Source organism: Halictus rubicundus, chromosome 5 (assembly GCF_050948215.1).
Source record: "Halictus rubicundus isolate RS-2024b chromosome 5, iyHalRubi1_principal, whole genome shotgun sequence".
NCBI classification, from domain to species: Eukaryota; Metazoa; Arthropoda; class Insecta; order Hymenoptera; family Halictidae; genus Halictus; species Halictus rubicundus.
In genome coordinates, this window is record NC_135153.1 from 17,339,362 (window position 1) to 17,352,523 (window position 13,162).

At 36.3% G+C, this 13,162-nt stretch overlaps 1 protein-coding gene across 4 annotated transcripts; it reads right to left on the bottom strand.

The window, feature by feature from the left end:
* Nucleotides 1-433: 433 nt before the first annotated feature.
* On the bottom strand, nucleotides 434-10,819 carry LOC143354478 (synaptic vesicle glycoprotein 2B). Of its 4 annotated transcripts, none has more exons than XM_076788606.1 (12): nucleotides 10,498-10,819; nucleotides 5,701-5,763; nucleotides 5,272-5,433; nucleotides 4,358-4,520; nucleotides 3,690-3,811; nucleotides 3,211-3,455; nucleotides 2,824-2,984; nucleotides 2,543-2,738; nucleotides 1,855-1,969; nucleotides 1,518-1,677; nucleotides 1,325-1,452; nucleotides 434-959 (listed from the first exon to the last, which is right to left on the bottom strand). In XM_076788606.1, exons 1-12 carry the CDS (start codon nucleotides 10,520-10,522, stop codon nucleotides 889-891), a joined length of 1,611 nt encoding a protein of 536 aa, XP_076644721.1. In that variant the 5' UTR covers nucleotides 10,523-10,819; the 3' UTR covers nucleotides 434-888. The 4 variants fall into 4 exon arrangements, with proteins under 4 accessions (XP_076644721.1, XP_076644722.1, XP_076644724.1 ...); XM_076788607.1 differs by lacking the exon at nucleotides 10,498-10,819 and adding an exon at nucleotides 8,298-8,410; XM_076788609.1 differs by lacking the exon at nucleotides 10,498-10,819 and adding an exon at nucleotides 5,975-6,497 and having other exon boundaries at nucleotides 3,726-3,811.
* Between the last annotated feature and the right edge of the window lie 2,343 nt (nucleotides 10,820-13,162).

Genomic DNA, 13,162 nt, shown 5'->3' on the forward strand with positions numbered 1-13,162 from the left:
ATTCAGGGTTCAATAATTATATACGCAGATACGTCTTTTCATTACATTCTTTTTATTTATTCATTGTTGATTCTTACATAAAATGATTGTGTTAACATACAATATAAATGTTTACAAGTAATGTGGATTGCGCGTCGGTAACCGTGTTATCGCTCATGGTAACGTCCAGTAATTTAAAGTCAGCGTTACCTAGCGGTAGACTCGAGAAATAGTTAGTAACAAGTTTCCGAAGTTTGCCGTAAGAGACGCCGCTGTCGTGCGCCGAGTCTTCTCTGTACAAGCACAGACGAGGTATAGCCAGACCAGCGAGGTATACCTCGTTTGTGCTTTTACCATGAGCGAAACTACAGTTACCGACCTACAGGGGGTGTCGGTAAACGTTAAAGAAACTGTTAAAGAAAACTGTTAAAGAAAAGGAATGGAAAGAAGACACTTTTCAAAACAATAAAACAGATTTATTGTACAACAAAACTGTTGCATTCTTTTCATTTCATCATTTGCTACTTAATCTATTACCCGGCAATTCACTCGTCGACCAAATGATTAGAAACAATATAGGACAATATAATTGCCCTAAAATTATTCCATGCGATGCAGTCACGAGATTTATTTAAAATAATATCTCACTCACGACACGCAGTCGTTTCACTGTTCACTTATTGTATAATTCTACAAATACATATAAAACGTGTGGAGACCTTACGCTATATGAGTGTAACTGTACCGTATTTACATATTTACATGATGGGAAATCATGCACCTGAATTACACGTTGATGAACAGACAAGGAAGCTATGTATTTACACGTGTGGTATACTTTGTTACAAGTAGCTCAATCCTAAGGCTTCAACCGGGTTGATTGAAGGTAACGTCCGAAAGATATTGTCATCAAATGATGTTCTTCGATTTATCCGTTTCCGAGTACTTTCTGGGCAAGAGACTCACCAGTAAGGCCGATACTGAAAAACCGAAGAAAAATGTCAATTTGAAGACCTTATACATATTATACTACAGTGTTGTCATACTACAGTATAACCTCCGTAACTGTCGAAAAGGTCTCCACCGTAACTGTCAAAATTTTATCCTCACCACTGCGGGGATCCCCCTTGGAACCAGTCAAGCAGACTCGCACTAATGCAGGCGAAGCAAAAGATTGCAACTTCTCTAATTTTTTATTTTCTTGTATGAAGTCATACGACAGTTACGAAGATGCTACTGTATTTTCTCAGAAAAATGTTACACGTTTTCCTCCTTCAAACTTTACAATGATTAACAAACAATGAAGTAAATTATGTTAATGAAACTATATAACATGATACTTTACCTAGAGAAGCAGAGCCAATGAGAACGAAGGGACCTATACAGGACAGTTTGAACAAAATTGGAAACAATAGATTGCCTATAACAGCTCCCAACCTGCCAACCATCATAGTCAAACTGACAGCCATAGTTCTGAAAGAAAATCACGCATTAAAGTGAAGAAAACTAATTTGTTTTCTTTTTTCAAATTATTATACCTTAAACACGTTGGAAAGTTGTCGACGATAATGTTGAGTACGCAAGCACCACCTATACTCGACATGGCTACGAAAACTGAACATAATCCAAGAATACTGTCGGTACTCTGTGCCCAATACAAAGAACCACAACAAGCTGCGGCTACCATGAAACAGGTGGCTGAAAAATTGTTAATTACTATTAACATCGTGACACATACAGAAATATACAGGCGTCGCGTTGGATACGAAGATAATCTTGAAATTAGTATACTAGGCACGTGTACAAGATAAACTGCAATTCTGTTCGCGTTAATTTTTTTTTCCAACCAAGTGTGCTATGATTTCGTAAGTTTACCTATGAGCTTCTTTTTCCCTACAACTGTAATCAACGAGCCAGCCAAAGTATACCCTACAACTCCCGTTGTAGCGATTACGATGGAATTAATGAAGACTCTCGCGTTCAAGACTGCCTGAAATCAGATACAAATAAGGGCTCGCAAATGTGAAATCACTCTTTTTACTGTAGAGTCTCGAAAGGTTTGATTTCAACCTGTACTTATGTGAATTTCCTGCAGAGATTTTAATAAGAGATGCGGAAGGTAATTGCAGAAATCGGGATAAGTCGTATTTCCTTTTTGGCTGTGAATATGAAAGAGTTGGTTGCAGTGAGCTAACTTTTCCTACTTTTCAATTATGTTTCTGTGTCAATTATATTTCTCACTGTAAATTCTCAACTCTTAATTTCAAGTGTTTACTCGATATATGTCCAAAAGATGGGTCTAGCCACGGACATATATCGTCCAGGAGACACTATTCTTTGATCCATGCGACCTTACACTCCTCGGCGACCGAGGTCGGTAGTGGGGATAGTTGTGGGACTTTTATCAGCTAGGCATTTGGGACATATACAACACTGTATGTTGTTAATCCTACAAGTCGATCTTTCGTTATTTTTCCAATTACGATTAGACTGGAAATATGACTTATCCGAAATTTTTAACTAACGAAAATGAAGAAAAATATTACAATTTGAAATATAATACCGGTATGCACACTAGCGACGCAGCGTCTAACGTCTCGTTTGCGAAACTCGTCGAGGAATTACTATTCGCAGGCTGCTGTCCCAGCATGTAACAAAATCGTGGTTGTGAGCTGGTATAATTGAGTTTCGCGTGATTATTCTTAAAATGTTCCATCATCGAAAACAATTGAGGCATCCACAGTCTGATCGAGTTCGATCTAGAAATTCAGAATCGTTTGATTGTTTGCATTATCAAAGCCAGTGAAATCACTATTCCGGTAGAAAGATTATATTTATTCTAACCCAATTGTGGCACCGAGCTGAATCAGACCTATAGCAATGAGTTTGTAAATATTTGGTGGCACGAAAAGAGGCTTAATCTGGTGCAAGCACGAACGTAGTTTGTCTTTTATGCTATCGGTGGTCGCTTCAGCAGAGTCGAACTCTTCTTCGAGATCCTTTATCTGTAAACGAATATTATTGTTAAATTAACAGGCGATTACTAATTTTCGTAACTGTCGTATCGTCTGCCGAACGTAGAGAAGGATAAGAAAGAGGGACTGTGGCTCAGTGGTGGGGACAATATTGTGACAGTTACGGTAGAGACCTTTGCGACAGTTACGGAGGTACTGTAGTAGATTCTGTTTGAAATGTAGCGAATTTGTTCTATATTTGTGGAGTATTTCCTACCGGATAAGTGTCTGGATCTTTGCCGGTGTTGACCGCGTATATTTTCTTGAAAACGTCGAGGGCCTCTTCCCTTCGTCCTTTCAAAAGAAGGAAACGCGGACTTTCGGGAAATGCGAACATTGCTATACAGGCGAGGAATTCTGGCAACGAACAAATTGCCAAAAACACTCTCCAGGAACTGATCTCTACCGTTTTGCCCAGCAGATTCATGTTCCACTTCTGAGGTATGATCAGCCACGCGATACCTGCCGAAATCAATTGCATACTTTTGCAATACTGTGAAATATCCAAATCGAATTGTAACACAACCGAACCGAGAAATTGAATCAATAATATATATTCAGAAGGAAAATTGTAAAAATAATATTCACTTGATTCGGCTTCCAAATGTTAATATTATTCTTAGATTTTACTTGTGTTTCTCGTGGAAAATCAAACGCGTGTCACGAATTATAAATAAAATATAAAATATCACTTACAAGGCAAAGAAATGTTACCAAGTGAGAAAAACACACCTAGCCACATGTACGTTCGAGATCGATGTGTCTCGTTGTGTACTTCCGCTAAATATGACATTAGGGCAGCATATGGGCCGGATATGCTGAAAATTTTCAATATTCAATCCAAATATATTGTATATAAAACATCAATTTTGCATGTTCAAGAAACGTAAGAAATCCATTTTTGTACAAGAATTTTATTATTATTAATAATGCGTTAGAAAAGGTTATTGACCTTAAAACAACGAATGTTGATTACGTTTCTTGGCGCATTTCGTGTCTTTGATAACAACCCACATTCAACAGCCCACATTTTTTCAAGATAAGTCCTCATCAATAATTTACAAATTTCAGATTACGATAACAGTGAAGCACTGTTTACAAAAATTAAAGGACAAAAAGCATGAGGACACTATTCTCAAATTTTTAAGTATACAAAATATGAACAAGGGTTAACCCTCAAAAAACCAATATTTTTTTAGAAGCGATTCTATATCGATATAATATAAATGTAGGTTCTTATGTTTACATAAAAACAACAATTAATATCATAACTATTTGTAACACCTGTCGATGAGCAAAGTATTGAATCGTTCTAACGTGCTATTAACATTCTCTCTACCCAACAAATTATCGTATCAACTTACGTCACGCCGTCGAGAAATTTGAAAAAAATTAAAAGCCACGATTTGTGCGAAAAACATGATGCCAGACTCAAGACTCCAGTGACCATATAACCGTAAAACATGATCTTCTTACGACCATAAGTGTCGGTCATGAATCCCCAGAAAAACGAGGTGCTGATCATTCCTGAAATCAATCGTATCGTCAGTAACTGTTGAATTATCACACATTATGCAATGGCAGAAACGTAGAGGGAAAAAATGATTTTCTCTTTCAAGATTGAAAATGTCCCAGTCAATTAGTCTCGGTTATGTTCGTGAACGTGAATTATGGAATGTTTTATCGTCACAATTTGCTACGCTTTGGATACATATCGGCATTGTTTATGCAAATGTATTCGTCACTACAATTACGACAGTTGCAACAGTTCCTGTTTTAATTTATGATAATAGCGAAGTGAAAATACTATTACAACACAAAATTACTACACCTCCACTCTAATGAAAGAATAAAATTTGAATATTATGTTCCCAAAATTACTGCGATTTATTAAATTTTAATCCATTTCTCTCTTTCCCTTTCCTCAGTCTACTGGAATAATGCGTTTACATTCTATCTGTACGAAAAATCATTATGTTAACGGTTATAGACTCATTTTCGTAACGTCCAAGGCAATAAATTTTTCTATCGCAGTAGACCAATTACAAGAATTTAAAATAAAGTCTACGAATTCCTTTACCCATTTATTCTCAAAATTATTGTTTTGTAAACAATTGCAAAAACTTGGCTCTATTTACCACGTTTCTATTCCTACAAATACACTCTCTAATGACCCCATACTATACAGGGTGTTCTAATTAAACTCGAAGCGTACCGACCGTGCTTCAACCGAATCCCTTGACAGAGTTAGGCTCGATCACCAATAAATGAATATCACCTGCGAATGTCATCGAGTTGAGGAGGCCCTTGTCGAACATAGTGAGGCCCAGGTCGCATTGTGCTGATGGTAGCACGTATGATATCGCCGATGATGAAAAGATGCTGGAAAAACTCGCGGGCAACAGGGCCAGCAGCAACAAGTAGTTGAATTTTCCATAACCTGAGGGAAATTAACAAAATTCCAATCAGAACTGCTCACAGATATTTTATATTGCAGTGATCCAAAAAGATCTTTTCAACATGATATACTTAAAATATAAACCGTGAAATTTTTTAAAAAATTGTTCCACCGCTGGAATTGTTAATCAGAGCAGATATAGTCAAGTTCTTCAAAGTAAGAATTCTAGTCTATTATTTTAATAGATTATACTTTATAAAATGGTGTCTGAGAAAACTTTTTCACGTAAAAAAAAAAACGTACACTTACCAGAGTTTATTATTGCCCGTTCAAAATTTGCAGGACCAGGATCTTCAGACGTTACGTCTTTACCTGTAATTGAAGAAGATTATGAAAATAACTAATTTAATACTTTCGATACTGAATCTCAATTTTAGTAGACCTTGACCTCTCCAAGGTACGGAAAGAGGTACATACACATATGTATGTATAAATAAGGAATAAATATATATGAATGATGTATCAATAAATAATAATATTACGTCAACATAAAATAAAAGAGAAGATCTTCAAAGTAACGTACACCGTAAGCGACTGTAGCTCATCATCGAAATTATGTCGGCGATTCGTTGAAACATTATCCACACACAATACACGAAAAAGGTAATTAAGATTGTTCGAAATTAAGCTATTATTAAAAAACTGGCGCAACCTTTATTTTCGACGTGTATTCTATAAAAATACTGTCCACTTCAACTTTCCAGTTTTATTATTTTTATACACTTGCGACACACAATAATAAATATTTTCTAATTCTATCGTTTATTTCGTTCGTCTAACGTGAAAGTACGCTTCAAATTAAATATTTAAGCTTTGTCAGCATTTGTGTGTTTGTCAATATTTGACTGCCCAGCAGAAATCAGTCTTTAATCGATTTTTGAGAAAATTTTGAATTGCGCACACTGAATAAGAAACTCGGAAAATCTTGTTTATAAAATGAAATTTTTATAAACACACACGTTTCACTGACAATTTTCTTGATTCGTGTCACACAAATTATTAAGTATTGTTACATGTAACCTACAGTTGCTTTCAACACCTGCAACTTATTTATTAGTAAAATATATTAACAATCATATGATTTATCACTTTACAATTTATTATCGTTTTTATATTTATATTCGTTAGTATCTTTTCTACTATCGGTCCCTATTGGTATCAACTTGCTTGCAAAACGAAACGTTGAGTGGCCAAAGAAAGAAAATTGCAAATGAAAAATTCAGTAATAATCTTCTCCAAGATTCTTACTAGTTATTGTATTATTCTATTATCTCGTTATATTAAGAATAAATATATCCTGATTTTCGGTTCAGGATGTTAACAATGGGACTGATAGTATATAAGCAATTTTTTAATTGGTTTAAGGTCGTTTACGGTTGCATTTTAAACAATCACGTATCGAAGTAACGATTTCAACTGCTCATTAATTCGAATGATGAAACGGTGGTGAACGAAGCTTGACCGACGAGCGACTATGCGACAGAATTCGGAGCAGGTGTTTACATTTGTAGCGTATGCTTGATTGTTATGGCTTATCTGTACGCGTAACTTGAATATAGGGTGACTAAATGGATTTCAATGTTCGGTGAAACTATGTTTGCCAATATTAGCGAATATTATCGTTAGCAATCGTAGCCAATAAATGAAGTTCGAAAAATCAACGGATGAATTTAATATCTCATTAAAATTCTTATAATAGGATTCTTATAACAGGATTTAAGAAAGGTAAAGATGAAAGTACTTATATCTCATAGAAATACTTGTCACATGTTCCATTACCAGTTATACCAGTGCATTATCGTAAAATCACGATGCAAAGTGAAAGTGTCAATTCATTCAATGAAGTTACAACAACTCCGATTTAATGACTTTCTTCGCGGAAGAATTTCATCTGTATTTGGTTCGCACTCTCCTTTGAAAGTGAAAAAGTATATTTGAAAAAGAATATACTTGATGGATTATGAAAGCTATAGTATAGTATAGTATAGCCAGGCGGTATAGTATAGTGTGGCGCTATAGTACAGTATACTATAGCCAGGCAGTATAGTATAGTATAGTATAGCCAGGCAGTATAGTATAGTGTGGCGCTATAGTACAGTTTTGCTATACTGATTTCTATAGAATAAAAATGGTATTTCAAAATAGTGTAAATAGTTTTAAGTATCGACTGTTCTACGAACTATTAAACGTACATGTATAGCGTGATGTCCACTTAAGAAAATAAATTTAAAATGAAAATTAACGTGAGCGTTAAACATGATTGATAATGTAACTCATCTTCATTGACATGTGGACCTCTGCAACGACGTTCCACTCGAAAGATATTATTCGTAGGTAATAAATTACATAGATGCAACTGATAGCAAGGGACATTTACATAATCCAGTACGGAACAACGGCGTGTTCAAGGATCGAAGGAAATAAATATTAATAAACCGACAATCCTGCCGCCACTGTCGCTCTCCTGCCTGTTTATCACGCTTCGGGTAATTATATATCACCGATTAATCGATAATGGCTTCAATTATGCTACCGGGGCTGCTTAGACTGTTTAGACAGTGAGCCTGGAAAAACTTCGTGTAACGTCATTCTGAACAGAAAGGCACGTGTCATTAAACATCTCGCACAGATAATTAGCTAGAATTTTGAAGTTACATTAATAATAATGACATCGTCCCTAAACGATACCACGATTAAATGCATTTATAAACTATCGCGTGAAGGTAAGATCCAATTATAATTGCCGACCCTTGACAAAGGAAGCGCTAATTGCGGAAGGAGGATCCATCGTGTGTTGGGGCTATTTTTCACAGGAAGATATTTAGACATTTTACAAAATAATTTACCGGCAGCTGTCAATTCCATCGAATACAATGAAGATGAAGTGGCCGTCCAGCAAGACGGGGACCCAAACACACACAACGAAAACGGTCAAAAAATTGGTTTCGAATCGAAATTTTCCTATAATGAAATGGTCAGCCCATAACCGATGTCGCCAGATCAGTGGTGTTGACTTGAATTGAGAGGAAGAGTTACCCTCTCTCTGCCGGTACCGGATTAGTCACGTGACACTTGTGATACATGCACGACACCGGCGAGACGCGTCACGTGACTGGGCCCTGGCGGGCGAATTCCAACGTCACGCTCAGCGGGACCTACCGCCGCCACAGTGCGGAAAAATGGCCAAATATTCGGCACCTCTCTAAATTTAGCAACTAAAAATTTAACACTAAACCTACCAAGCATTAACAGTGCGTGGTAAATGTCGCTTTGTAAAATCGGCAAATTTATTGAGATTGTCCGTAATTTCCAGTGTAATTTTCCGTAATTTAATCAGTCTATTTTCCATAAATGAATTTTTATAGTTTCAATAATTGTAGAATATACAACCGGCCATTTTGGCCGTGGTAAGTCTAGTGTTAATATCTCTTTCTTGATACTCATTATGCTTTCATGAATTGCTATAGGCACAGTGATTTTTACCCCCACAGTGATTGGGCCCCCTACCCTATTAGAAAATTGTCAGTAAGTGCGAAGAAATTGGATTATTCGAGCATCGTGTGACCTAACCGAGGTTGACATAATCGAGGTCTCGTTTCAACACCCAAAATCTCATTGTTTACGGCATTGCTCGGCCGCGTTTGCTTACAAGCAACCCAAGAAAGTGCATCGCGAAGCACAAACTGTGTCGGGAAAAGAAGTGCATTATTGTACGTGACGCTCGAAAGAATTCGAGTCGCGCGCAGTACGTGATTTTTCGGTTTTTCCAATTTCGCTGCGGCGAGACTGATAATCGTCAGGAAAAAATAATATTCGACTGTTAATTCCACGCCACGTTATCTTTAGTGGCGACAACCTGCGTGCAGTTCGAATTTTCGAGCTCGAAATCCGATGCGCTTTGACTTTCCACACATCCAATGTGAAGTTTTACAACGGTTTTACAACTGACCGAAACTGATAATTATTGTGAAATCGTTTTTCAGAGTCACGACGCAGGCTTTGCAAAAACCCTCGTATCGCGTGCACAATCTGGACACTTGCTGTCTAGTATAATTATATTATTACAATTCTCGTACGTTTCTCGAATTTACAAAATGTTCGTTAACTTCCATTTTTCCCAATAAAATCGAAAATAAATTTTTTAACCCTCCGACGTCTACAGTGCACCATGATTAATACAATTGGAATTGTATATAATTTTTTATACTGACATTGGCTTAATGTGACCTTTAACACATTATTTACCACCAGTTGTCTAATAGTTTAAAAATCCACAACTAGGGATATTTTTATGAATTTTTCAATAGTGAGCGCAATTTTTAACGCAGTGACCTCCTCCGGGATTATTATTTAAGAGGTAATTTTTGAAGCTTTCTTTTTATGTAAAACAATATTCAGACGCCTGTAAATTAATTTCTGATAGATAATGTGTTAATTGCTCACCTTTTCCACTAGTTTGATTCTGCACGTTTCACTAATTTTTCCACTAAGAATCATTTTTCTGTCGATTGAATATTTCACAGTACAGTTTGCATACGTTACTATGGAATTGTACTTTATAAAGAATCTGTACGCTGCATTTTGTTACCTTACTTCCACTGGGTTGGTGCAAAAATTATGGCGGGTGTAGTTCTTGAATTTTAAAGTTTAAATTGACAGAGGAAACAAATTTTACTGTATTTGCCAATTTATGCTAAATGTTTAACGACTGTTAACTTGCAAACAGTTTCGCGTATAATGAGACGTTTTCTCCAATTTCACAGAAAACATGTCCCAATGCTGGACAGTTACGGCAAAGGACAGAGCACAAATCGAGGGACGAAGCTTAGCGCTTGTCATTGGTGTGCTATACACACCAAGATAGGACCTAATTAAAATTATTTTTGCACCAACCTAACGCCAAGAAAAAGTCACCCTTGAAACCAGCGATTCAAAATGGAGGAAACTACATTTCACCAGTTTAAGGACGGGGGCACCTTCAAAGACGCGACTCAATTCCGAGCTGGCCGCAGCATAGTAATCCGATTCACCGCACAAAAAACTTGCCTGTTCCGTTGACTAACGAATTCATTAAATATCCTCGGAGTTGCCTTGGTGTCCACAATCCGGTCGAAAACGGGTCCCACGAGAGAACGAGCACAAGAGGAGAATGCGAACGAAAACGAAAAAAGAAAGAGAGAAAAAACAAGAGGAAGACGAACGTCAACCGAAAACGGTGCGATAAACGGGAACAATAGCCGAGGCAGTTTGCGCGGTGGTTAAAATGCAACGTGCACCGTGAAATGACGACAAAACGAGAGCAGATTATACTTCAACCCGACGCACATGCCCGCCGCGAAACTACAATTCACGTTGAAATCACACGCGGACGGAAAAGCCACCTGTGCCGTCTATGTAAATCTCGCCCTTGGTGGGGGCGAAACAGGTTGCTCAAGTAAATCGCGGCTCTGATACGCGAAAAAACTTACCACCACCCGCGCCGTCATTGTTTTATGTAAACCGCCGATTGTTTTGTTCACTTCCGCACATTATACTGGACGACCATTCTCCGAATTTCTCGGGAAGCCACGAATACGAGATGCCTACACTATAGCACGTAAACACGTAACTATAGCAGGACCGAAATTTTCAAGAATTTTCAACATTTCTATAATGGTTTCCAAATTTCCTTTAACTCTTTGCACTCGAAGCTATCATAACTCCAAAACGAAGCATTTCTTCCAACCTAGAATATTTCCCTTCTATATATTTTTTGTCATGTTATACATACAAAAATGGCACAATTTACTCGTACAATAATGCAATGTTCAGTAATTTATTAAATACAAACAAATTTAATACTGTAAAAAATATTTTGAATAATGATACAGCAATTTTTAGTGGTGCCTTACAAGCACCATTCGAGTGGTAAGGGTTAAACCGTAAAGGGGGGTCATTCGGGTCTGGGCGATTTTGAACAGTTTGTAAAATTCACGTATTTTGCGTCATACTGTTTACAATATAAAATATTTCAACAAATTAGTTGTTGAAATCATTGCGATAATCTCAATTTAGGATGTCCAAAGGTACTATTTGGATTTTCTCAGATCTTTTCGCAACTTACTACAGTGTGTGAAATTTAATTTCTTGCAAAAATGAAAGGTGACAAATGTACTATTCTTTCTGTAAGAAGGAAAATGTTCGGTTTTAGGATGCGAATTAATATAAATACCTGTTACAGTCTACAGCAGTGCCGGGCGTGTTTCCCTCCATTCAGACAAAACTATCCCCACCATAGCGCCCACTTTCCCCTTCCAGCAGGCGCCATTACCATGGGGAAACATGGACGCGAGACACGAAAGAGAGGTTGGTGGGGGAAGCAAGCGTTTGAGGGGCCCCAACTGTGCCCTGGTCTACAGGTTTATTATATATCAGTCTCAGATGCAAAACTGATCGTTAAGGTCCCATTTTCAATTTTACTTTAGATATATAATTTTATATTTTTTTAATAAATTTTATTTCAGCGTTAATCGAAACGATCACCACTCGACTCAACTATAATTAATTATATAGTTAACGTAGGTTATAGTTAAAAAGAAGCAGAATTCACAATCCGAATGGTGGGTTTAATAAAGTAGAACTAAATATATTACATGGAGTAATTGGCAAGGAAGAAAAATAAACTTTTGGAAAGCATCTCGCATTAATATTAAGGTAGAGAATAAAAGCGAAGAAACGTAAGTGAATTTTTATTAACAATAATGCATAAATAATTGCAGATCGTTGCAGTCTAAATTACACATTCTTGTATGAAAACACTGTGTGTTGGTTATTCGGAAAGAGTGATAGCTGGAATACTGTTTCGCTTGACCACTCTGTATGATTAAGGTTTCAGTATGATTCGAAAGCTGAATGCTTTCCTAAGTAAATTAGATTGTGAACCGTAATAAAAATTGCGTAATGATAGAAATTTGAGCGCGCATAAAATTGCAGATATGATTACAATTTTTACTATTGTAAAAGCTGATTCAATTTGTTACGAAGAAAGAAATATCAAAGTGAAATCCGTGCGTGTTTCTAGGCAACAAATAAAACATTTGTTCGATGAAAATTACATTTATAGAAAAAGAAGAATCTTTCCATAATATTAAGATTCATTAAAAAGCGATTTTAACTTTTCAAAATAATACTTAAAATACTAAAAATATTTAAATTTTGTACCTTGTCACGAATTTAGTATAAATAATTTATTACATTAAGTTTATGAAGAAATTATTAAATCTCCGAACATATATTTATAATTTGCAAATGATAATAATAATGATTATAAGGAGTTATTTAGGCAATATGTTCGAGTACAGGAACACTGTAATAAATTATTTGACAAGGTCATAATCAAGGTTGTCCTTATCATTTTCGAATTCACTATCAGTTCGTTGCATTTGCATTTTGAGGGAACGACAAATAAATATCCACTATGTGTATATGTTGAACGCGTGTTAATAAATGCATTGGGTAAAAGTAGACGTCGTAAAAGCGATAGTTGTGTTTAACGTAATTTACAGTTGAGGAAGCAATCTTGGCTAGTCAACTTTCTCTGTCTCAATTACAGTGTAACAGTTTCATAGTGTTACGTATTCTATCTCTGTTCTGTAAATAGAAAATTCGAATACATATCAAGGCATCGCATCTTGAAAATGCTAATGTAAATGAATAATTTTGTATCAATTAT

Bases quoted from the DNA above. Each gene is read 5' to 3' on its own strand.
- LOC143354478 (XM_076788605.1), bottom strand. From the start codon at position 6,029: ATGTTTCAACGAATCGCCGACATAATTTCGATGATGAGCTACAGTCGC. The intron at 1,453-1,517 runs GTATAATAATTT...ATTTTCTTTCAG, and splicing joins AACTTTCCAACGTGTTTAAG to AACTATGGCTGTCAGTTTGA. The intron at 960-1,324 runs GTAAAGTATCAT...TCGGTTTTTCAG, and splicing joins CATTGGCTCTGCTTCTCTAG to TATCGGCCTTACTGGTGAGT.